General features: G+C 42.9%; 1 protein-coding gene across 4 annotated transcripts in view; it reads right to left on the bottom strand.

Annotated features, from left to right (window-relative positions):
* The window catches only part of CPQ (carboxypeptidase Q), a 740,357-nt gene that overhangs the window by 121,208 nt on the left and 592,699 nt on the right, over positions 1-26,450 (bottom strand). For all 4 annotated transcript variants that reach the window (XM_082258858.1, XM_082258857.1, XM_082258856.1 and 1 more), the window contains exon 6: positions 20,658-20,749. In XM_082258858.1, the coding sequence (XP_082114984.1) occupies positions 20,658-20,749 (92 nt within the window). The remainder of the gene's footprint in view (positions 1-20,657; positions 20,750-26,450) is intronic.

The following is a 26,450-nucleotide window of genomic DNA, read 5'->3' as shown; positions in this document are numbered from 1 at the left end:
TCACCTAGAAATAGTTTCATTTTCTCACCTTGAGAAGTCTTCAGTCTTAATTCATTTTCCCTTCACACAGGAAATGTCCATTGGTTCCTTTCCACATAGAAACAATCCAAGACCTCACCTTGAGTAGTCTTCACACTTTTTACCCTCCTCGGCGCACATCGCTTCAGGAGGCATTCCTTCTCCCATGCTCACACAGCGTCGGGAGGCACACATCTGACTGTCCTCCTCTACTCACACAGCGTCAGGAGGCAGCAATCCTTCTCCCATGCTCACACAGCGTCGGGAGGCACACATCTGACTGTCCTCCTCTCCCCAGTCAGGAGGCAGCAATCAATAGGACTTCCTCTGGACAAATTATAGAGGCCTTAATTTCCTCATACTAAATAGCTGAATGGTTTTCAACTTCTTTACACCTTCCTGCTGCCTTTGCAGCCGACACCCTATAGTAATTGGTGAATTGTCTAAACCAAGCAGACATGTCTCCTGTCTGTGACAACATCCACAGATTTACCTGATTTCCTGTCACAATATATATATATATATACATATACACACACACACGCACACTCACCAGCCACTTTATTAGGTACACCTGTTCAATTGCTTGGTAACACAAATTGCTAATCAGCCAATCACATGGCAGCAACTCAATACACTTAGGCATCTTGACGTAGTGAAGACGACTTGCCGAAGTTCAAACTGAACATCAGAATGTGGAAGAAAGGAGATTTAAGTGACTTTAAAAGTGGTGTGGTTGTTTGTGTCAGACGAGCTGGTCTGAGTATTTTAAAAACTGCTAATCTCCTGGGATTTTCACGCACAACCATCTGTAGGGTTTACAGAGAATGGTCTGATAAAGAGAAAATATCCAGTGAGCAGTTGTGTTGAGGAAAATGTCTTGTTGATGTCAGAGGTCAGAGGAGAATGGGTAGACTGATTTGAGATGATCAAAAGGCAACAGTAACTCAAATAACCACTCGTTACAACCAAGGTATGAAGAATACCATCTCTGAATGCACAACCTTGAAGCAGGTGGGCTACAGCAGCAGAAGACTACACTGGGTGCCACTACTGTCAGCTAAGAACAGGAAACTGACGGTACAATTTGCACAGGCTCACCCAAAATTGGACCATAGAAGACTTGAAAAACATTGCCTTATCTCATGAGTCTCAATTTCAGCTGTAACATATAGATGGTAGGGTCAGAATTTGGCATTAACAAAATGAAAGCATGGATCCACCCTGCCTTGTAGCAATGGTTTAGGCTGGTGGTGGTGTTATGGTGTGGGGGGTATTTTCTTGGCACACTTTGGGCCCCTTAGTACCAACTGAGCATTGTTTAAATGCCATGGCCTACCTGAGTATTATTGCTGACCATGTCCATCCCTTTATGACTACAGTGTACCCATCTTCTGATGGCTCCTTCCAGCAGGATAATGCACCATGTCACAAAGCTCCAATCATCTCACCACTGGTTTCTTGAAAATTAAAATGAGTACACTGTACTCCAATGGCCTCCACAGTCACCAGATCTCAATCCAATAGAGCACCTTTGAGATGTGGTGGAAAGGGAGATTCGCATCATGATTGTACAGCCGACAAATCTGCAGCAACTGCTAACATGCTATGATGCTATCGTGTCAATATGAACTAAAATCTCTGAGGAATGTTTCCAACACCTTGTTGAATCTATGCCATGAAGAATTAAGTCAGTTCTGAAGGCAAAAGGGTCCAACCCGGTAATAGCAAGGTGTACCTAATAAATTAGCCAGTGAGTGTATATACATTTTTGGATATGGAATAGAACTGGCATAATGTAGATACTTCTGTTCTAAGAAGGCTCCACTGTGCTACACACTGGTTTCCGAAGGGGGTTTTTGGTTTCTTTTGGCCCACCAAACTTACTTTATTGCTGGTTATGCACTGAACTAATGATGCCCAACAAGCTTGAAATAGCTGTATGCAGTTTGACTCTATATTAATAGGCTATATCAGGAGTCTACAGTGGAACAACTGAGGGATATTATGACCATTTTTAGATACACAGTGTGGTATGCAACAGAAAAGTTCAGGAGCACTCTAGGAGCACTGGAGATAGTATCGGTTTGAGTCATGCCGGGTCATATGACCTCAAGTGTCAATTGGCAATTGAATTATTGATTCATTAAGACATGGCGGGGATCCTCTGCCAAGAGCTTATTCATTTTTATATGATAGACTGCGAGGAGGACTCTTACCATTAGTCAGGACAGGAAAATGATAGAAGCTAGTTTGTGATCCTTGTTTATGAATGTTACAGTATCTGTATGTATATTTCAGGTCTTGAGCTACGGATGTTAATAGGGCATAATAAATGCCCAACGTCATTGGAATGTGGCTGCTTTAAGTGTTTCAAACATTTAGTGTAAGTTCGTTATAATAAGTTTAACCGGCCACTTGTTCTTTAAGCGGCGGCATTTTAAATTGTGATTTTAGGTGGGAAACTTTTGAGGCGCTCTAAGTGGTTAGTATTCATACAGCTTTAGGCGGGAAAGTCATGAGGCAGCCGGGCAGGAAACACGTGAGCCATGTGCGGTTAGGTCACGGGCATAGGCCTATATAAAGGGCTGCATGGTTTCAGTCTCCTCAGTGTCTCGGAGTGGCTTGGCGAGCTTTTTTTAAATCGCAGTGGTATGCATTGAGAAATGTGTTGCAAAAAATAAAAATAAATGATAACAGGCAATACCTGTGTTAACTCCAGTGGTTCTGGATGTACAGTTAGCCAGAGGCAGAAAGGAATTGGCCTTTGCCCACTATTTCAAAAAATAATTGTTTAATTGTTTTTGGGATATTTAATGGAATGATTCATGAACACCTTCCTTACTTTGAAGGATCTACTGTGCTATATTTTTAGTAAAGAATGATTCTGGGCTGCAGTTTACAAAAGAGAAACTTTATTTGGCATTATAGATCTATGCTGGCCTTTACATTTGGCAGTTCTACGGTTCTCTTTTGGTTAAATATTTGCCATTGAAAGCATTTCGTTCTACCTTTTTAACCGCTTTACCACTAGCCACTGTGCTGCTACTGCGGCACAGTGGCTCGTTATTGTCTAGCGACGTAGACCTACGTCGCTAGACTCCTCCCCCTGTAGGCGGCGATCGCCGCTGCTCTGCCCCGATCGTCGGGTAATCCAGTTTGGATATCCGCCCGCCTGTGTAAACAGAGAGGGCGGATCTGCTAAGTGACAGGGAGTGACAGATCGGAGTGTTCAGCATAGCTGAACATCCGATCTGTCCCTGGCTCACTCAGTCACCCCCCACACGTTAGTAAGCACCAGGCATACATTAACCCCTCCCTCTCCAATAAAATTAACCCCTTCCCTGCCAGTGTAATTTTTAGAGTAACAGTGCATATATATAGCACTGATTACTGCAGTAATGTCACTGGTACCCCCAAAAGTGTCAAAAATGTTAGTCAAGGGTCCGATCTGTCCGCCGCAATGTCGCAGTCCCGCAAAAAAAAAAAACGCAGATCGCCGCCATTACTCGTTAAAAAAAAAAAACACCAAAAATGACAGAAATCTTTCCCTTAGTTAGTAAACGCAATAACTTTTGCGCAAACCAATCAAAATACGCTTATTGCGATTTTTTTTACCAAACATAGGTAGCAGAAAACAAATTGGCCAAAAATTTAAAAAAAAAATTGGTTTTTACATCTTTTTTGGGGGGAATTTCATATAAAAAAATGTTAAAAATATTGTTATTTTTTCAAAATAAACACTCTTTTTTTGTTTATAGCGCAAAAAATTAAAATCGCACAGGTGATCAAATACCACCAAAAGAAAGCCCTGTTTGTGGGAAAAAAAGGACATAAATTTCGTTTGGGTACGGCGTTGCATGACCGCGCAATTGTCAGTTAAATTTGCACAGCGACGAATCGCAAAAAGTGGCCCAGACGTAAGACAGCAAAATGCTCTAGTGGTAAAGTGGTTAAAAATTGCAAAAATACCGATTGGTCTTGCCAGAAATATTGTCATCTGATAAATTCCCGTGCAGATTATTATATGGTTCTGAGGACTACAGGACAAAGCTCATCTACAGTATGCTATGGACACTAGCGCAGGGCAAGTTTCTAGTAGTCCTCTCTGCTTTATGTTGTACTGATATGGTATGGTGAGGGAGTGTTGTCATACTAGAACCTGAACTGTGTTACTCGAAAAATCACCAGGTGAAAATATAGAAAAAAAGACTAAAAAATTAAAATCACATTTTAGGCCTAGTGAGCTTCAATATATTACATTTCTGATTTTGGGTTTAGATACTCTAAAAAAAAAGTCCATTCTAAGAAGACTGCACCAGATCCACCTAATGTGGCAGGATTGTGATGATTGAAGCAAACCAATTTTAGAAGGTGCCCCTAAAAGGGTATCAAATCAGGACAATTTAGGAAATCCGTAACACTCTGAGAATTCCACACCACCTCGCTTTTTTATCCTAGCAGATAAAATCATGGACTACACACATACCAGCCATGCAGTATTCTCAACCTGCTGAAATTGATATCATCAATAGCCATGTAATGCACTGAATCAACCATTTTGGATTGTGCCCTTCTGGTTGTTGCTAGCTGTCTTCTGTCACATAAACAATCTGTAAGCTACAGAAAAAAATTATTTCCTTCTTAATTCTTGCTTACATCAATTTCTTAGAAACAACTGGCTTCTATAGCTGAGGGACATTAGGGCCATGACACCACCCAAAATGTCCAGCCAACAACATTCCTGCATAAGAAATAAATCCATTGCAGCTTTACTCTGCATCTATGACATTACAAAGTACTGAGCTTATTTGTTTGGTTGCCAGGCTGGGAAAAAAGTATCAAACAATACAAAGTCACACAGAAAAACGTTATTCCGAGTGACATTTGTCCAAGTCAGAGTGACCATTGCTCAAAAAATTATTTCTATAGATATCTGGCAATAATCATTCAAAATGAAATGCAGTACAATTACATGAAATGGAAAAAGGTTACCTTGCATAGATCTACTTATAAAAGTCATAAAAATGCCTGGACAAACTGTGCAAGAACCTAAAAGGGCCACATAGGAGTCTTGATGGTCAAGATAGAGGAGGCCTTCACTGCTGATCTTCATGACCTCTCTGTAAGATGCTGATCCAAAACAAGAAACGCATTTCTCTCATCTGGACCGCATTTTAATAAACATGCAAGATTAGTGAGGAAAATTAGTGTATTTCTTTTTTTTGAGCAGGTGAAATTCAAGAGACTATAATTTATAAGACAATCTAGGGAAAGACAATTTTTTTTTTTTTTAAATGCCTTTTACCAACAGATAAATTATAAGAATTTTAAATAAGTAATAAAATGTGTCCTTGTTTTGGATTTCCTCAGCAAGCAGCACTTCCTCACCGCAATTGATATAAGATGCTGATGCAGGGGAAAAATTGGTATTTGTAAATATGCATTCTTGATGTTTATGAATGCAAAAAAGATTCCCTTTGTTGCAATGATGCAATCACAGGCCGAGCCAATTCTATCCGAAAACCTTTGGACCTATAAGAAGGTGTTGAGAATCTTCAAATCTACGATGGGGTGAACACAGCGCTATTGGGCTTTGGAACCACAAACAGGTTTGAATGAAACTGGAACCATTCTTTGGAGGGAACTGGAAATATCACTCCCAATGAGTAGAGTTGCAGTAAGGCAGTCTGCAGGGCCCACAAACTCATCTGAAAGGCAGGAAGGGCGGAGGGCATAGTAGGCGGAAGTGGCAAGGAGCAAAACTCTAGCCTGTACACCTAGGACACCATGTCCTGGACCCACAGATCTGAAATGACTTTAGTCCAGACATTGGTTGGCTTAGACATATAGAACATGCAATAGAATCAGGTGGAGAACTTGGCCATTGGAGCAGAGTTCTGGGAGGGACAAAGAGAAATCTTCTGGAACCTGGAAGCAACAGACTTTGCCATGGGCATCTTAGCTTTTTACTTAGTAAGAGTGCCCGTGACTACCTTAATAAAGGTGTTTAGTGACTCACCAAAAGAGTCACTCTCTGTCAAATGGAATCCTTTCTAATCGTTTCTTACAAACTGTCTACGAAGGACAAATCTTCAGCCAGAGGATCCTGCACAACTGTATGAACACGAGCATCAGGCAATAATTTGTTGTGTGGAGAGTCCGCCAAACCATCTATGCAGTAGTGTAAGGCTACTGGTAAGGAGGTCAAATTTGTACTGAGGGATCTTTCAGGAGTTATCCAGGGCTTTGTGCCACGTGCTTGGTCCACACTTCAAGAGTTTGGCAAAGGGCCATAGATGCATGCATACGTTTTTGGACTTTATAAGGATATCACCGACACTGGCATTTTGATTTGGGTGTTTTGTGCATTTTTATATTCATTGTGTATTGGATTAGGGTTGTGCTACCAGAGAGTAATATCTGTTATTATTCATTTTTAATATTTTGTTTTGAATAGTGATTGTACTGATAATATTTTTCAAAGCGTAGGGTAAGGAGAGGTTATATTTTCATCCATAGGCTAATTTCCTTATGGTCCCACCTCAAGGAAGGCCTGATTGCTTTGTGTTGACAAAATTGTTCATAACGAAACCACGCAACCCCACCACAGGCATGCTGGGCTTCGCTGATGGAATCTAGGTAATAAAAAAGGGTGGAACAATGCTCAGGGACCTTTTCCCTAATGACACTCGGAAGGATCTCAAATGCCTCTAGATAGATCGAGAATTCTTACTCTAATCCAACTTAACCTTGTCCAAGTTAAATTTGTCCAAACACGACAGAGAAAAAAATCTCCACATACATACTTTTCCAAAGCTGCTCCCTCACCACAGGTTTTAGGTGTGCTCCTAAGAGACCCACAAAGCCCACATACATCTCACACCTGTCGAATCAGTAAAAACACACCCCATCAATACTAGCGACCCCTTTCTCTCCTTTTATTGCTTCTGAGTCTGTGCCTGGCCATACTCATCACAGAAGTCGCTTCAGTCTGCTTGGAAGAATTCCTAATGCCTCAGCGGGTGCAATATTGACCGCAGCAGGAACCATGCCAACCTGTCCACCAACGCCAGCTGTGGGAGCTTGAACCGCTGACCACCCCAATACCAGCCTTACCTCACACTGTGTTAATACATCCCTAAGGCCTACCAGCAAGGTGTGGTTAACCCCATCTGCGCCGGGTGTGCCCGCCAAAGAAAAGGCAGTTGACACACCACCCACTTCCGTGGACCCAGCCAACCCCCCTTGTAAATACTGTGCCTGGGAACTGTCCCCCATATTCCTAGAACACCCCTGAACAGAGACCGAAGGAGATCATGAAACAAGACAGTAATCTCATTTGGCTGCAGTTGTCCCTCTGGACACTTAGCCTCTTTGCCGGATTACTGTACCACCTTTTCCAGTTCCCCTTCTTCAGAGCTGATGAGCTCCCCCTCAGACCAGCTCCTATCTTCAAGAGGAGCTTGCATTTGCTTTGGTGGATTCAGCTCCCTGTTGCCAATCCACGCCCCAGAGCCCAGTGGTCACCTGCCATTAATGTCATCAGCAGCCACAGCAACATAGCTCTGGGGAATCTCTCTTCTACACCTGTGCCAGGCACACTGAGGGGTGGGAAAAGCTTCACCAGCCAGAGACCCATCCTTAAATGTGGCGGTGTATTGGATAAAGGTTGCACTACCAAAGAGTATGATAATTGTTATTCGTTTTTAATATTTTGTTTTGAATAGTGATTGCACTTGCTTTGGTGGATTTAGCTCCCTATTTCCTATCCCAGCCCCAGAGGACAGTGGTCACCTGCCGATAATGTCATCAGCAGCAACCGCACCAGTGCTCCGGGCACACTCTCTCCTACTCCTGTTTCCAGCACACTGAGGGCCAGGGAAAGCCTCACCAGCTGGAGACCTGTCCCTAAATGCGGCGGTGCTTGCCCTGCAATGCCTGGGCAATGAGGAAAGCTTATGATTTCTTCTCCTGGACCAGGGGGTCTCGGCCGCACCAGAGAACTGGCCAGAACCCACCAAGTGAACTCTCCCACGCCACACAAACCACAGTGGGAGAGCCAGCCGCACAGTAGATGCTGACAAGTGAGAGGGCATGGGATTCGGGTGGAAGATGAATTTCTTCCGCCAGAGGTCCACCAGGGATGGGGATTCCTCCCAACTCACACCAGGGGAAGCAAGTGCACACTAGGCTGGTGGGGTCAGAGGGTTACTGGAGGTGCTCCTAGAGTGGCGCCAAACTCTTGGAGTCACCTCAAGACTAAAACACTCAGGAGGTCTGGACCTCCTAGCACATGGGCTACCAGAAGGGGACCAGAGGGTACCTCCCTGGACTCCTGTAGCAGATCAGAAAGTCTTTATTCTAGCCACCCAAAGCCTTTAGCCATAGCTCCAAGCTGGCAAAGCATGCGTTCCAAATCACCCATGGCTGTTCTTCTCCATAAGTCAGGATCTGTCACATACAAACCTCAAACCTGTCTAATGTTGGCAAAAAGCTCCAACTGAGCTCTGACAAGATTCTCCTTGGCTCCACATACTACAGGTCACTCCCCCCCCCCCCCCTCCAAAAAAAAAAAACCTCTCTAATCTGGTGAGTGACATTAAATATTCCAAAAATCAGCCCAATAAAGCCCGGTACATCCCCCATCTCTTCTGCACATCCCACTCATGCTGGCCCTCCTCTTAGTTTCACTCAGATGCAGGTTATACACTTTGCATCTTTACAGATGGCACATTGTATAATCAGCTTTACAGCTATTTTCACTGAACTTGCATTTCAAATATTTTCTTTTGTTTCCATGAGTCCCTAAGTGATCATACACATAAAAAGATATTTTCAAGAAGTAATTACATTTCTTTCTTACATTTATATGACTTTTCATATCTCATGTAGCATTTCTTAAGATGAGTGTGCTTGTCGGAAAAATGTATTGGGCTGTAGTTAGTATAACTTGTAACATGAATTATATAACATTGACAGACTTAAATTATTGAATACATTCAATTAGCTGTAATTGTTTCTTCAAATCCCTGTGTGCCATACTAATATGCAATAGAATAAAAGTCATTCAGATCATAAAATAGAGTAAGAGGAAAACATTGAAATCGCCATAGGCTGTTACAGCGGTGACCATTAGTCAACATTAATTACATTATTTTGATATGTCAGTTCTGTAGGCTAAGTCAAATACATACTGAAGACTCAAATGAATAGTAAAATTTAATCGGCACAAATGATCACACACTAGTACAATTAAAGGGGTGCATCACTTGGCCCAATCTACAAATACAAACGAACTCAGTGCAGCGCAATAAATTAATAAAAAAACATAAAATATCCAAAAAGGATGTGAATATGTATAATTAGGAGTTCATAGTAAAGCCCAAAAGTCCCTTAATGAGCAAACGCAGTTCCACAAAGTCAGTGAACAAAAAGGGAAAAATCTACTTCAGGTGGTAATCCCTTCACCCACAGAAACACACCACGCTCACCTCAATCCAATGACTTCTGTGTTACCAGCAGGTCATAAACGCTAGTCCCATATAAAGGGAATCAGAGGATATGTAGCAGTGGTGGTCTATCGAACATCAGCTCATTCCAAGCCTCCGGGAGGAGGAGCCACATGCTATGACGTCACCCCCTGCTATCCCATCCTGCCGACATGAGATCGGCGTTCTGTCTTATTGATATATGCTGCTAACAAAGAGGATCGTTTTGTGAGTTACATTTTATTAAATGTGCACATTTTAAATAAGCAGGGAGCACTTAGATCTGTTATTTTCCCACATGTGTTCATGATCAAGTTGATGTCCAGGAGTCCCTGTTACCTCTTGTACCATCCCCCTAAGAATGACAGGAGATATGGTCCTTTTGGCCATACAGGGATTTGTTATGCAAGAGGCTTGGAATGAGCTGAGGTTCTATAGACCACCACTGCTATATATCCTCTGATTGCCTTTATATGGGACCAGCGTTTATGACCTGCTGCGGTGTGTTTCTGTGGGTGAAGGGATTTATCACCTGAATTGAATTTTTCCATTTTCTTTCACTGACCGTGTGGAACTGCGTTTGCTCATTAAGGGACTTTTGGGCTTTACTATGGCCTCTTTATTATACATATTTGCATCCTTTTTTGGATATTTTTTTTTATTAGTATATTGTGCTTTACTGCGTTTGTTTGTATATATACTGAAGACTGCGCTAAATGGGTTGTGCATTGTAAAAAAGGATAAGATCATAATGCGTTTTATAAATAGTTCTATTGTTTCGTGCCAAGTCCCAGAGGTGACCAACTACATAGCAAATCTCTGATCTAACAAAAAAAAAAATGATTTTAACTTATATTTTTCCTTCCATGGTTTCTACTTTCCACCCTCATCAAAATGAAATTTCCCTGATAAAACATTTCTGTTTTCGTGACATTCCATTTATCAGAGCCAGTGATGTCATCACTGGGTCCCTGAGCTTTTCATGCAATGCAGGCAGATCGTAGCTGGTGGAAGGAGCTGTTAGGGTTCTGTACAGCTTCCTGAAAACATCACAGTGCCCTGCCCTGGCTTTCAAGAGCCCTCATCCCTCATGCAAGCAGTTGGAAAAGTTATACAAATATCAAAAATGACTTGATAGGTGGGTGTCAGTTTGGAGGAGTGGGCATCCTAGGCAGACTGTATTTGCATGCAGAATGCCTTAACTAATACCCACATGTGATGGTAAGCTTCCATGATTGAAACAACTGAAATCCAGTAAATGAAAGGAGATTGAAAATCAGGCTGGGAAGGAATAGAATGGATAGTGCTGGAGGCCCTCCAACCAGACAATCTGACTTGCTGCAGCTTCTAATGCACATGGTAAGAAGATCACCGTGTGCAGTAAAATCAAAGTAATTTCAGTACAGGAGAGTAGCCTGTACAACTGTGCAAGACTGAAGGTAAGGTTAGCTTCAACTTTAAAGCCCATCTTTGTGCAAAAAAAAAAAAAAAAAGAAATTGCAATACATTTTTCTTTCCCGACTCTGCATCTTTGCTAACTCTGCATCTCATGACCCTTGCTGAAGCTTCTTTTGGTAGTGGAGTATAGCGAGTACTGTAACATTACAAAAAAAAACGTGAATTACCGGGACCGCAAAAACTGAACCGCGATGTAGCGGGGGATTACTGTATAGCGAGTCCAGAATCGGCCACTGCACTGTCTCTGAATTCAGATGGATCCATGAGGATCAAAGATTGGGGACAAGGCATGTCACCGGGGTTTTCGATGAGTATTTGAAGGTAATTTTTATTTTTCAAGGAGACACAATAAATAGTCACCACATTACCAATGAATACCGCAGTGTTATTTTCGTCAACAAAAATATTTTTGTCACAGCTTTCATCAGCTGCAGGTTTTTAGTGACAAAAACTAAATGAAAATACATTTCAGATGACTAAAATATGGCTAAAACTAAAATGTAATTTTAGTCAAAAGACCATGACTAAACCTAAATCGAAACTTGATGTCAAAATTAATACTGGTACCCAGAATCCTATCATATGCATTTGTTCCTGCAAACCCATTACTACATCATGCTGCTATTTAGCACAATTCATTCAAGGGTAAAGAAAGAAAGTCTCCTGTTTCATAATTGCTACGTGTTTTCCCTTGATTAGACTGAGAGATGACTGAGAGATGACATGCTGCAGATCAGTAGTCACTAAATGAAAAGAACTTACTTAAACTGAAAAGTTGTCACGTCTATCTGAAATAGGAGCAACCTTTCTAAAATAATGTTATTTTATGAAGATGTTGTAGTGACAGCGTATTGCTTAGCAAAGTTCTTCTTTACAGGTTATCTTCAGTTTATAACAAGTTACAATTTGAACAGAACTGTAGGCAGGTAAAACAGAAACACAATATACTGTTTAACCTAGTCTTTAAAAATCCCTAGATTTATTTAAAAAAAATAGCTAAAACGGTCTTTATATTACCCTCCTGGAACCCCTATACTGAAGAACAGGAGAGGGAGCATGGAAACGTAAGCCGATTAGGTTCTACTGCATTACAGAGAGCATTTATTCCAAAGCCTGGTTTTGAACCAAAAAAAACCTGACAGCTCCGGTCCAAGCCACTGTATTAACGATCCGCCGTTAGTACAGCGATCTCCCCTGCTGTGCTATTGTGTTTTGACAGGGGGACGCCCCCCCCCCTGCCAGAACACCCCAGGCAGCTGATCGGTCGACTGCCATACACATGAGCAAAATGTCAGCCAAGACATTCGGCCTATGTGTACTAGGCTTAATACAGTGAACTTGCTGATAGAAGGAGAAAGCAAAGACCTCAGTGTGGTGAAGGTTCTTGGTCAAGAGGTACAGTATTGGTTTAATGTGACTTGTCAAGAGACAAGTAATGTGTGCAAGAGAAGAGTTCCTCTATATGTGATCTATGTCAGAGATGCAGGGCAGCCATCAGGGGGGGACAGCCCATACACATGTAGGGGGCCCAGGCGTTCCATAGGGCCCAGCTGCCCAGGCCCAACCAACGAGATCAAGTTGTTGCTGCTGTAGTAACTAGTAATTGCTAAAGCAGGATGGCCGCAGAGTAAGCTGATGCAGCTGAAGAGATGTCTCTTTGCTGGATTGGGATGTCTCTTTGCTGAATATATGAGGCCGTCTCTTTGCTGAATAGGGATGTCTCTTTGCTGAATATATGGGGATGTCTTTTTGCAAGATTGGATTCATTTTCATATATTAAGTTGTAAGAGTGTTTAAATAAAAGTGGGTGCACTGAAGAACTCGGTGAGATTTCCAGCGGGCCGATTTGGAGGGATGGCCAGAGGACCGGCCCTGGGGAATGTTAGTTGTCAGGCCCAGAGGGGCCCAGACCTAAAGCTTTGTAAGGGGCCCCAGAATTCCTGATGGCTGCCCTGCAGAGATGGCATTGAAAACAAAGCTTCAGTGTGACAGTCAAGGAAGTAACTTTCTCAAAAGGAGTTCAGCGACGGCTGCCTCCATTGTTCTCTCATGACAGAATAGCTTTACCAGCAATTGAGAAAAAAGTAGTCTTGGGTCTGGCTATATAGTGGAACAAAGATGAAAGAATATCAAAATTGCTGAAAAATATTACACAGTATGGCAGATAAAACAGTTTACACATATGTATTTGAACTGTTTATTAGGTTGCTTGCCTATCATTCAGTTTCAAATAAAAAAAAAAAAAAACATAAATGCTGCAATGCAATACACGGGGAGTTAGGCAAATTCATTATTGTTATTTCTTGTCTTGTTAGGCAACTTAGTTGGTTCAAGCTCACTCACCTCTCTCACAATCTCTGTCTGCATTAAGGTATAAAACCTTTCAAAAATGTCTCCCCCCCCAGCCCCCCATAAATACTTGCCTGAACCCAATCTCAATCCAGCACTGTGCACATCTGCAGCAGCTATTCTCCTCTATCTCTCTTTACACAGGAGACTTGGTGACAGTGGGAGCCATTGGCTCCTGCTGCTGTCAATTAATTCCAATGAGGAGGGAGTGGGGGTGGGGCTGAGCTGTGCTATGTGTGTCTATGGATGCACAAAGCCTGGGTCAGGATTGAGCCTGCATGTCTGCTCCCATTGTAAGCGGTTTGCTTTGGAGGCACTTAGAGAAGGGGACCCTGTTGACAGGGGACCATAAAAGAGGAGGTTTGGGGCTGCTCTATGCAAAACCATTGCACAAAGCAGGTAAGTATAACATTTTTAATAAAAAAAAAAAAAAACCCTTACAATTACTTTAAAAGATCTAAAGCTATAAAAGTCCCTCGCATTGGCCAAGTGCCTGCAAGACACAGTAAACTATAATGAAAATCCATGAGTGTTTTATTACTTGGCAGCTTTCAAACTCTTATGATTACTGACTTATAGCGATGAGCTCAAAGTTCAAACTTCAGCCGTTCAGTGGGAGCCAATAGTAATTCTAAACCGCTACTATATATGACAGCTTCTTGTTACTGGTTGATAGGGAAGTGGCTGGTTCAAGAACCTACTGCATCCTTAGCAACCAGTGATGTCACCCAGCTCCAGGAAATCTCCAGCCATGTAAACAAATGGGCAGTGATAGCTCTAAAACTATTGCCTAAATATGGTCATATTGGGCAATTGCAGTGAACAGATACGGCCATGGTCATATTTGATCAAAAACATCCCTTGAGAGACCCTGCCCCCTTTTTAACTTTTTGCGGTGGGGGCAGTGAGGTGTAATTCTGCAAGAGCAGTCACCAGGATTGGTTGTGTCAGTTGGTCATCAGGACTTTATTCTTTCGGTGGCTGTCGTTCATCAAAATTGATGTATATCTGCATTGTTGGACAACAGGATTGACAATAGATTCACATTGTGGGACTTTTTTTTGTTGTTTTTAAAAAATAAAGAACTGCCTATTGCAGTATATTTATTGAGAATGAGTGGGGGTATTTGGGGGCACATTATTGTTAAGGGTTGCTTCAAGATTCCAATGAACCCCCTGCCTGCAGACCCCCCTGCCTGCAGACCCCCACAACCACCGAGCAAGAGTTGTGAGGAAGAGGCCCTTGTACTCATCAAGATGGGGACAAGGTGCTTTGCCCTACCCCCTGGCAAGCTGCTTTGCCAGAGAGGGGGTGCTTTGCCCTCCCCCCATGCATGCCTGCTAGGCTGCATGCTCAGATAAGAATTTTATTTCCTTTGTTTTTGCACAACGTTTCCCTTCAATATTCATATCAGTCCCAAAGGGTCTGGTATGGAAATTGGTGGGTACCCCAGGCCTTTTTTTTTTCTTGCAGGTGGTCCCCCTTGATATTCATACTAGACTATCATGAAGAATAAGGGTCAGTGGTGTCTTCATCTCTACAATAAAGGGCAATAAGACTGACACGAGGGCCCATAAGGAGCACCTGACTCAGCACGCTCGCAGCCTAGAGGAGGAATATATATCTAATCCAACCAAAAGTTCAAAGGCCTCCTGGTTGGCTGTTCAGGGTGCCTTGACCAAAGTAATTACCTCAAAGGCAGAGAAGAAACTTTTCTTCTTCAAAGTGACTATCTATGAGGAGAGGGAGCAGACTAGTCGAGTCCTGGTGAAAATTGTTAATGTCCGCCCTTCAGTCCCTCCTATTGGGGCCCTGAAACTATCAAATGGCAGGATGGTCAATACACAGGTCAATATCATGGTCGAGTTGGTCCTTTTCTATACAGACCTTTACGCTACCCCAACTTTCCGATTCTCAAAGGCTTAGCCTGGATGCTCCCCTCACTCTAGAAGAGCTACGGGAGGCGGTCTGTCTGTTCCCCACGTCTAAGGCCCCTGGGGACGATGGGCTGCCAATGGAAGTCTATCAAACATACTCTGATTTATAGCTACCCAGGTTATTATAAGTTTTAAATGAAGCCCAGTCCAGACAACGATTGCCTCCTTCTATGTCGAGAGCCAGTTTAATCTTATTGTTGAAACTGGAGAAGCCAGCCATAGAGTCCAACTCTTATAGGCCCATATCACTTCTCCAGGCTGCCATTAAAAGTTCATCAAAGATCCTTGCAAGAAGAATAGCTGTAATAACTGATGTTATTCATCGTGACCAGGCATGATTCATGCCTAATAAGTTGATGTCTATTAACCTTGGAAGGTTGTATGTATACAGTGCCTTGAAAATATTCATACCCCTTGAAATTTTCAACATTTTGTCATGTTACAACCAAAAACATAATTTTTTTTATTGGGGTTTTATGTGATAGACCAACACAAAAGGGCACATAATTGTGAAGTAGATGGAAAATGATAAATGGTTTTTAAAATAATTTACAAATACATTTTGAAAAGTGTGGCGTGCATTTGTATTCAGCCCCCTTTACTCTGATACCCCTAACTAAAATCTAGAGGAACCAATTGCCTTCAGAAGTCACCTAATTAGTAAATAGAGTCCACCTGTGTGTAGTTTAATCTCAGTATAAATACAGCTGTTCTGTGAAGTTTAGAGAACCTTAATGAACAAACAGCATCATGAAGGCCAAAGAACACACCAGACAGGTCAGGAATAAAGTTATGGAGAAATTTAAAGCAGGGTTAGGTTTTAAAAAAAATCCCAAGCTTTGAACATCTCACGGAGCACTGTTCAATCCATCATCTGAAAATAGAAAGTGTATGGCACAACTGCAAACCTACCAAGACATGGCTGTCCACCTCAACTGACAGGCCAGGCATGGAGAGCATTAATCAGAGAAGCAGCCAAGAGGCCTGTGGTAAGTCTGAAGGAGCTTCAGAAATCCACAGCTCAGGTGGGAGAATCTGTCCACAGGACAACTATTAGTCATGCTCTCCATAAATCTGGCCTTTATGGAAGAGTGGCTTAAAGAAAGTCATTGTTGAAAGAAAGCCATAAGAATTACCATTTGCAGTTTTTCAAGAAGCCATGTGGAGGACACAGCAAACATGGAAAAAGGCGCTTGGGTCAGATGAGACCAAAATTGAACTTTTTGGCCTAAAAGCAAAACGCTATGTGTGGCGGAAAATTACCACTGCAAATCACCCTGAACACACCATCACCACCGTGAAACATGGTGGTGGTAGCATCATGTTGTGGTGCTGCTTTTCTTTAGCAGGGACAGGGAAGCTGGTCAGAGTTGATAGGAATATGGATGGAGCCAAATACATGGCAATCTTAGAAGAAAACCCTTTCGACTCTGCAAAAGACTTGAGACTGGGGTGGAGGTTCACCTTCCAGTGGGATAACGACCCTAAACATACAGCCAAAGCTACAATGGAATGTTTTAGATCGAAGCATATTCATGCGTAAAATTGGTTCAGTCAAAGTCCAGACCTAAGTCTAATTGAGAATCTGTGGCAAGACTTAACAACTGCTGTTCACAGATGCTCTCCATCCAATCTAACACAGCTTGAGCTATTTTGCAAATTAGAATGGGCAAAAATGTCACTCGCTAGATGTATGAAGCTGGTAGAGACATCCCCAAAAAGACCTGCAGCAGTAATTGCAGAGAAAGGGCAATCTACAAAAGTATTGACTCAGGGGGGCTGAATACAAATGCACACCACACTTTTCACATATTTATTTGTAAAACATTCTAAAAACCATTTATCATTTTCCTTCCACTTCACAATTTTGTGCTGCTTTGTGTTGGTCTATCAAATAAAATCCCAATAAAATACATTTACATTTTCCTTGTAACATGACAAAATGTGGAAAAGTTCAAGGAGTACGAATACTTTTTCAAGGCAGTGAACAAACTCCAGCAGACATTGAGGGTAATAGGGCCTTGCTGCTATTAGATGCCAACACGGCATTCAACAGCATTGAATGGTGATATCTATGGACCCTATTGGAGAAGTTTGGATTGGGTGATACTTTCATATCTTAGGTGCGCCTATTATACCATCAACTACAGGCATCCATCAGAAAGGGATACAAAATATCTGACCGCTTCTATTTAGGGAGGGGTACCAGGCAGGACTGCCCCCTTTCGTCTCTTTTATTTGCTCTAGCAATAGAGACACTGGCAGCATGCATCAGGGCTAATGGCAATATAGAGGGGTTGAGGTTTGGTAGACTACAGAAGAAAATTCCGCTCTATGCAGATGAGATGTTCTTGCTACTAGCGGACACATACACCTCACTAAAAAATGTCATGGCGACTATAATGGACTTTGGGCGATTTTCTGAGCTTACAATTAACTGGTCTAAATCCGCTCTTTTACCACATGATCAAAGGGTCTCCAATTTGGAGTTTACTCCCCAGTGCCTGTAGTATCATCATTTAAGTATTTGGGTGCAGTGATATCCTCACAACCATTAGACTTTTGCCGCCTCAATATCCTACCATTATTAGTGAACTTCAGAGATAGGATTAAGGTATGAAATAAGTTATGGCTTTCTGTAGTGGGAGAAGGCCAACTTGATTAAAATTATATTGATGTCACAGTTGTTATATCATCTACACAACTCCCGGGTGGTAGTTCCCTTTAAATTATTTCATGTAGTCAACTCTATCTTCTGGTCCCTGCTAAGGAAAGGGGGCAATGCCAGAATCAAACTGGAACAGCTGCAAAAGCCCAAGGATGGGGAGGGCTGGCTCTTCCGAACCCTTGGCAATACTATTTGGCATCTCAGCTCTAACACATGGTGGGAGGTATGGCGGATACTTCAACCCCCAGAGCTGAGCCTCACAACTCCTCGTTAGCCATAATGTTACAGTTTATTGGGGCATCTACCTTGGCGGAGGGACTGGAGCACAGCTCTTCTCCAAACATTTACCCAACGTATAGGTTTCCACAAAAAGTTTGGGAGAAAGAAAAACATCTACAAAGGGCCATAGGATACATTAGTTATAGCCCAATTTGGGACAATCATACCTACCCTGAACTCCTCAAGCTACAGCACGCTGCAAGGTGGCATGGTGTAGGTGTGAGGCATCTTAAACATATTTTTTGAAAACAGTGCATTGCTATCATTTGCTCAATTGCAGTCTAGATTTGGCATCCCCTCGAATACGCTATTTTATTATCTTCAGCTGTGACATGCTGTCAAGGCATTTTTTACCTCATGCAACAATCTAGCTCAACTAAAAGCTTTTTTTCCAACTGTTACACTCTCTTGGGAGTATATTTGGAAAAAGTTTCCTAGCTCAGCCTGTAAAAAATGGGACAAGGACTCTGGTGACATATCAGCGGAGCAGTGGAAAGAGGTGCTAGAAACTATCGGAATATGTTCACTGAATGTCTCACAGAGACTGTCCAAACTCTATATATTACGTAGAACACACTGAACCCTGCTTAAGCTTCACCCTATGGCATTACGTCCAAATCTTTTCTGTAATAGGTGTGAAAGGGATGTGGGTGACTGAATACACTTGATCGGGAGATGCCCAAAGCTTCATCGGTATTGGAGTACAGTAGTTGCAACGATAAATAGTGCACTGCAAGTCTCCATTTCCATGGAACCTAAACATTGCATGTTGGATATACTTGACGCCGCTATTCAGGATACATTTTTAGGAGAAACGGCAACTAGGGCATTGGTCCAGACTCGTAGGTTGATACTTATAAATAGGATCTCACCGGTTCCTCTTACACCCCAGATGTGGCTTGAACAAATGGGCACAATGTTGCATTTTGTAAAACGTATATATCAGCATAGACCTTCACATTTGAGAGGGTATGGGGGTTCGGTTAGCTACTCCAGGTTTAGCCCCCAACTGACTTTATTATGGACAGAATACTCCTTTGACACTTTTATTTTATTTTTTTTGAATCAAAGGAATATTCTTTTGCTTTATACCCATTAGGGAAAGGGGGGTTCTTCCCCATGGGATGTAGATCCCATTTCCTTTATTCCCAGGTATCTGACATCCAAAGTTGTATGTGACACTGTTGGGGGTCCATAAATGGTGGGGAGACTCCAATGTATTTGTAAAGGTAAATGTCATTCAGAAATGTTTTGTATTGATTGGTGGAACTTGTACTAATATGACTGTACTGTTCCAATGTTTTTGATGTGACATTTCAATAAAATGTTACCTGTCTTAAAAAAAAAAAAAAAAAGAATAAGGGTCCGTTATATATTTTTAGGGGGAACCCCATGTGTTTTTGTGTGGGGGTCCCCCATTACCATCTATTCCAATCCCTCATCTAGGATAAAGGTCTGGCATAGATGAATGAAATTCACAGCCGTTTGTTTACAAACGGAAGTAGGCTGCTGAAGATGTAATTTAAACATATACACCACTTCACAGGCAGTATGTTATTTAGGGAAATTTAGCATTTTTAATTTTGCTATTCAAGCATTACAAAAATTGCTACTCCTGCCAAACTACATTTTCATTTTTTATTTTTTTTGCTTTGTACATGTTCCCCTGGGCAATGCCTATTCCCCCATGCCATTTGTTTGTTAATCCCTTGCCTGTTAGCCTAGAAACTGGCCATTACTGTTTTTTTTGTTTAACGTTCAGCTACCATTGACTACAATGGGGTTCAGATTTGGCACTCAAACTTAACTACGGTAATGCTCGCTGAACTTGCCTTGAATGTTTGTCTCCTCCCTACTGACTAACCATGCCTTGTTCTGCACGGTCTGTCTGTGGAGGTGGCCATCTTGGTAAAACAGCTTTGCTTCCTCGTGTTAGAGCTGCCCCCCTAATGACTAGTTATCTAAGAACTGTTGAGGTGCAGCTTCTTCTCTAGCAACAAAACAGTGAGCAGCACAGTAGTGATAACACCAAATCTTGTGATAACAGTCAGAAGCAGCAGTGCCTATTATCAATATAATATAAAATTATTATTATTTGCCTATTACTTTATGCAAAACATATACAACTATGAGGCTGTAGGCACACAAGTGCCTAGGCATAGTCACATGTCTGATATGCACTGTTTTCAGGAGGAATTGAAGACAACAGTTACATTTTTCAGGTTATTGCTCAAGCAAAGTTAAAATGATATATGTTCCCTATAAGACAGCACATCTTTACTTCCTGAGCTCTGATCCCCTTTAAGCTACATTACCCACTCATTTGCAACATTCTGAGCAAGTGGAGCTAATAAAGGGGAGACCACATTAAAAATGGGTGTATTGTGAAGCACATTGAACAGCTGAATATGGAACCTTTTTGCCTGGACATGGACCTACACATCAATAATTTCTTACTTTGTGTCTTTCATAATACTGACTGGCACCGACACCTCCTTGTTCTTCTCCAGTCCACATCACTAGTCGGATTGTCCTTTTGGGACGAAGACCTGAGAAACAAAGCACATAACAGATCTCAGGACTTGAGTCAGTTAGCAAAAATAGTTTGACAGCCGTAAATCCTCCCAAACCCACAAAAGTAAAGAATATGAATCTGTAAATAATGAGAATTTTGGTTATGCATACTGCTGCCTACATTTGGTAGAAAATTAAGTTGCTTAAAGCAGAACTCTATCCAAAAGGGAAAGTTCCTCCCTCCCTCCTCTTTCAAGAATGGCACTTTTGGAGGGGGGGGTGGGGGGGGGGGCGGGTTCCCGATTTTGACAGGTACCCATTCCCACTTCCCCTCTGCCTGCCTAGGCCAGTGGTCTCCAAAGTGAGGCCCTTTTCTTGCCTTTTAATGCCCTTGAGGCATTGTTCCTGCCACTGACATCAACAATGGGGCACTATTCCTTCCACTGACACCAACATTGGGGCACTATTCCTTCCACTGACACCAACATTGGGGCACTATTCCTTCCACTGACACCAACATTGGGGCACTATTCCTTCCACTGACACCAACAATGGGGCACTATTCCTTCCACTGAAACCAACATTGGGGCACTATTCCTTCCACTGAGACCAACATTGGGGCATAATTCCTTCCACTGACACCAACATTGGGGCATAATTCCTCCCACAGACAACAAAGATGGGGCACTATTCCTCCCACTGACATCAACTATTTCCTCCCCTAATACCAAAGATCAGACATCGTTTACTCCCACTGGGCACAGTTCTGCCCTCCTACAGTCTGAGGGACAGTAAACTGGCCCTTTCTTTAGAAAGTTAGGAGACCCCTAGCCTAGGCAATAGGAGCGGTAATTCTACCCCCCCCCCCCCCACCACTTCCTTGCAGTCTTCTGAGACATGTCACAGGTCCCAGAGGACTGCAGGACCATTCACAATGCGCAAGGCAGCATGCACAGTATTTTTGAAGTCAGCAGCTACAATTTTTGTAGCTGTTGACTATTAATTTTTACACAGGAGACTGGAGCTCTTTAATATAATAAAAAAACATTTCCACATGTCTACTGTAACTTGGGGTAGCTCTGGAATGACCGCCAACCAGTTTGGTGAAAGCAAAACAGTTCATTTATTTTAATCACAGATAAACAAAAGGCAGCCTAATTTAGCCAAAGTAAACAAACAGTCCAAATCCTGGTATTGGTAATTAAGCAGCAGGCTCACCACTAGTCTTCGGTCCCATACAGGGGTCAGGCTCCTCTAAAATAAGGGTGCCAGGCAGGCCACAAAGGGGGGTTAGCAGCCCATGTGTCAGCTTGTCTGAGAGCGTCAACTTGCTACACAGATAGCGAATCTCTCTTTTCCACTCACTTCTGTGACACCGGTGCTGATTTTCCTCTGCTGCCTTTCAAGCCTCCTTCACCTGGGACTTAACCCCTTCGGGACCAAAGTCCCGGTAGTCAGGGTTTGAAGGCTTTTCCCACGAGTCTCTTTGAACCTTCGAAATCCCGGGTCCCATATCTAAACTTAGCAATCCAGAGAGTCCTGGAAGTCAGTCCTCTCCAGCCAAACATAACCCGGGACACCTCACCCTGCATGGGTGAGAACCCCTGAGTACCACAAAAGCTCTGCAACTTTCCCCATTAAAGGGACCACAACTCAAGCATTGGGGAATGTACCTGCCATCCAGGACACATTCCCAGTGTCCTCTACATATCCCCCCCTCTGCTCCAACGTGGAGGTGTCCGAGGCAATGTGGGACACCCTACAGTGTACCCTAGAGAGGACATACGCGTTCTGGTGTTGCTTTCCCGGTCTGTGTTTAACTGAAAATTTGAACTCTTGCAACGCCAAAAAACACCTGGTAACTCTAGCATTCATGTGTTTATTCTGTCTCATCCAGGTTAATGGGGCATGGTCTGATACCAGGTGAAACTTCCTACCGAGGAGAAAATAGCATAGTGAGTCTAGAGCCCACCAGTCTAGGCCAGAGTCTAGGCCAGGCACTCCCACTCCACCACAGCGTAATTTCTCTTGGCGGCTGTCAATTTTCTACTCAGAAAAACTTTGGGGTGTTCCTCCCACTGACCCCTTGGGACAGAACAACTCCTAAGCCTTCACTGGAGGCATCTGTTTGAACAACAAATTATTTTGAGAAGTCCAGAGTGACTAGCACTGAATACTGACAAACGGCTGTCTGCCATCGCCCAAGACATGAATGGGGTGCCCTGGCCTGTCAAGATTTCCTTTAGGAATCCTGTCCTAGAGAGCACATTAACCACTTCCCGCCCGCCCTATAGCAGATTGACGGCGGGAATATGGTTGTATTATCCTGACCGGACGTCATATGACGACGGCAGGATAATACAGCTCTGCGCCCCCCCCGGGGGGCGAGCAGAGCAGCGATCGGTGATGCGAGGTGTCAGCCTGACAGCCTGCATCTCCGATCTCGGTAAAGAGCCGGTGTCCAATCACAGCTGATCACATAGTAAACAGGAAGAGCCGTCGATCGGCTTTCCTTAGTTCGTGCCTGACAGGCACGAGTAAAGGAGCGCCGATCGGCGGCTCCCCTGACAGGGGGGGGGGGTCGGCACTGGTAATCAGATCATTGATTACCAGTGCAGACCCTCGGGGGGGTGCCACTAGAAGCACCAGGGATGCCCACCCATGACCCCAGGGATGCCCACCATGACCCCAGGGATGCCCACTATGGCCACCAGGGATGGCAATCAGGGCTCAGGGAGCCCCCCATTGCCCTCCCCATCAGTGCTGCCCGCCAGTGCCCTCCCTATCAGTGCTGCCCACCAGTGCCCATCATTGCCATTAGTGCCGCCTATCAGTGCCCATTATTGCCCACCAGTTCCCGCCTATCAGTGCCCATTAGTGCCCGTCAGTGCTGCCCATCAGTGCCGCCTATCAGTGCCCATCAGTGCCGCCTATCAGTGCCCGTTAGTGCCCATCAGTGCCGCCTATCAGTGCCCATCAGTGCCACCTATCAGTGCCCATCAATGCCGTCTATCAGTGCCCAGCAGTGCCGCCTATCAGTGCCCACCAATGCTGCATATCAGTGCTACCTATCAGTGTCACATATCAGTGCCTATCAGTGCCACCTATCAGTGCCACCCCATCAGTGCCTCCTCATCAGTGCCTGTCAGTGCAGTCTCAACAGTGCTCATCAGTGCAGGGAAAAAACTTATTTATTTACAAAATTGTATAACATAAACAAAAAAACATTTTTTTTTTCAAACTTTTCGGTCTTTTTTTATTTGTTTAGGTGATCAAATACCACCAAAAGAAAGCTCTATTTGTGGGGGGAAAATGACATAAATTTGGTTTAGGTACAGTGTTGCATGACCACGCAATTGTCATTCAAAATGCAACAGCGCTAAAAGGGGAAAATTGGCCTGGGCAGGAAAGGGGTGAAAGTGCCCGGTATTGAAGTGGTTAAACAATTTCCTGGCAATTGCTTTTGAAGTAGTCTGCCTTAGGGGAATTGCCTCTGCAAACCTGGTGGTATAATCGAGTACCACGAGGATCTATTGGTGGTTCGCCAATAGATCCTCGTGGTACTCGATTATGCCACCAGCCGATTTCACCAAAGGGCCCACAAAATCCATTCCAATGCTTTAAACGGTACCTCGATAATGGGCAACTGAACCAATGGGTTCTTCAAGTAGGGCATCATTGTGGTCAGCTGGCAGGTGGGACATGAACTGCAATAACGTCTCACCTCTGCTGTCACTCCTGGCCAGTAGAACCAGTCTATTTTTTGACCAGCTGACTCAGGTCACCTATCTGAGCCCTTGGCAGACAGTCCAGGCTGTACCTCCAATGGTGTATCCTTTGGGCCCACATAGCAGTAGTCACCCCAAAGCGGGCCAGGATGGGCTGCTCTGCGCAAAACCACTGCACAGAGGATGTAAGTATATGTTTGCTATTTTAATAGAAAAAAAAAAAAAAAAAAACAAGACTTTACAATCACTCTAAACCTCTCAATTTCTGTCTTTCCTACTATGCAATACCCATGGACCCATTCTAGCTTTAGTTCAAGTTTTTATCCTAGTTTTTGTCAACAGACAAGTTGGAATAACTTTTTGTGAGAAATATTTCCTAGGCACACCCCAGACCCCTCAAAGTGTACATACTGTATAGCCAATATTTTTTTCAGTTATGGATAGGGTAGGGAAGAGATTAACCACTTCCTGCCCAGCCTATAGTCAAATTATGGCCGGTCGGGTGCTTTCCTACCTGGACTGGATGTCATATAATCGCCGATCACGCATTGGTGCAATCTGTCACCGGCTGTGTCCACGGGACACAGCCGATGACTAATCAGAATACCGGCTTGCTGCTGGTATCATGTGAACATTGTGACAAAAAAAAAAATCACAGCAGGTCACACGACAGCTGTAAACAATGGATGGCTTCCTTTAATGCCATCCATTGTGCATCATTTCGTTGCTAGCTGTGATTGGTCAATTTGATCACATAGTACAGACATGGACAATCACAGCCCATCTGTACCATGTGATTATCTTTGACCAATCACAGCTAATCACAGCAAAACTGACTAAATGATCCAGTTTCATTCAATAAAATGCTTGCTTATTACAATGTAATTCACTGCTTTAGGCAAACTTAATGTGTAAAAAAAATCCTGATCCCTTTCCTAGAGTAGTACAATGGTACTATGGTAACATTATATTGCTAGTATCACATTGTGTTAAAAAAAAAAAATAAATGTATAACTGTTTTTTTCGTACTGTCAACAGTCAGTGTCCCAGGTCACCACCATATATGATGACGATGTACTTACATAACAGTATGTAAAAAAATAAAAAACATTTTGAAACGTTCTTTTTTTTCATTTTCCAAAAAATGATGACAAAAAAATCAACTTCAAAAAACCCGCCATGCCTCTTACTAAATACCTTGGACTGTCTACTTTTCAAAAAGGGGTCATTTGGGGAGTATTTCTACTGTCCTGACATTTTATGGCGTCAAGAATCGAGATAGTCCGTCACTACATCAGGATTGATCAAATTTCAGATACATACCATAGTTTGTGGACTCTATACCTTTCCTAAAGTTTAAATAATTTACACAGATTTTGGTTATTTTCACCATAGAAATGTAACAGAATACAGTTTGGGTTCAATTTTAAAAGAAAGATTATTTATTTGCAAAATTTTATAACAGAAACAAAGAAAATTTTATTTGCAGGGCAGTGGCTCAGCAAGTGATTTTAATGGCAGAAGCTGCACATAACAAACTCTGCAAATGATTAATAAAGTTTTAGAAAAATAGATTTGGGGTCTAATTACACTTTTTTCTTTCATCTTTACCTGTTGATCTTGCCAGTAAGTCTGTTAACATTAAAAACTTCCTTAAAGCAGAACTTTACCGAAAAGGGGTAGTTCCAGTCTTCCTCCTCCTACAGCCCCCTGCTCTAAGTTTCAGTCTGATCGGTGTGGTGGATCCACCAGAAGTTCTCCTCTGCCCCTCTTTGCCTGCAACCCTCTGGCAAGTCCACTGTACATTTCCACTGTATTTGTGAAGAAGGCTTAAGGGTGCCCAAGAAAGTCTAGCAAGCGCCAGGACCGTCTCCTACAGTTGATTCAGCTGCAGCATCGGGGCACCACCAGTGCAGAGCTTACTCAAGAATGACAGCAGGCAAGTGTGAGTGGATTCGCACGCACAGTGAGGAGAAGACTTTTGGAGGATGGCCTGGTGTCAAGAAGG

Source organism: Pelophylax lessonae (genome assembly GCF_965119305.1).
Source record: "Pelophylax lessonae genome assembly, chromosome: 5".
Lineage (NCBI taxonomy): Eukaryota > Metazoa > Chordata > Amphibia > Anura > Ranidae > Pelophylax > Pelophylax lessonae.
The sequence above is the reverse complement of the archived record's forward strand: the minus strand, read 5'-3'. Positions and strand labels throughout refer to the sequence as shown.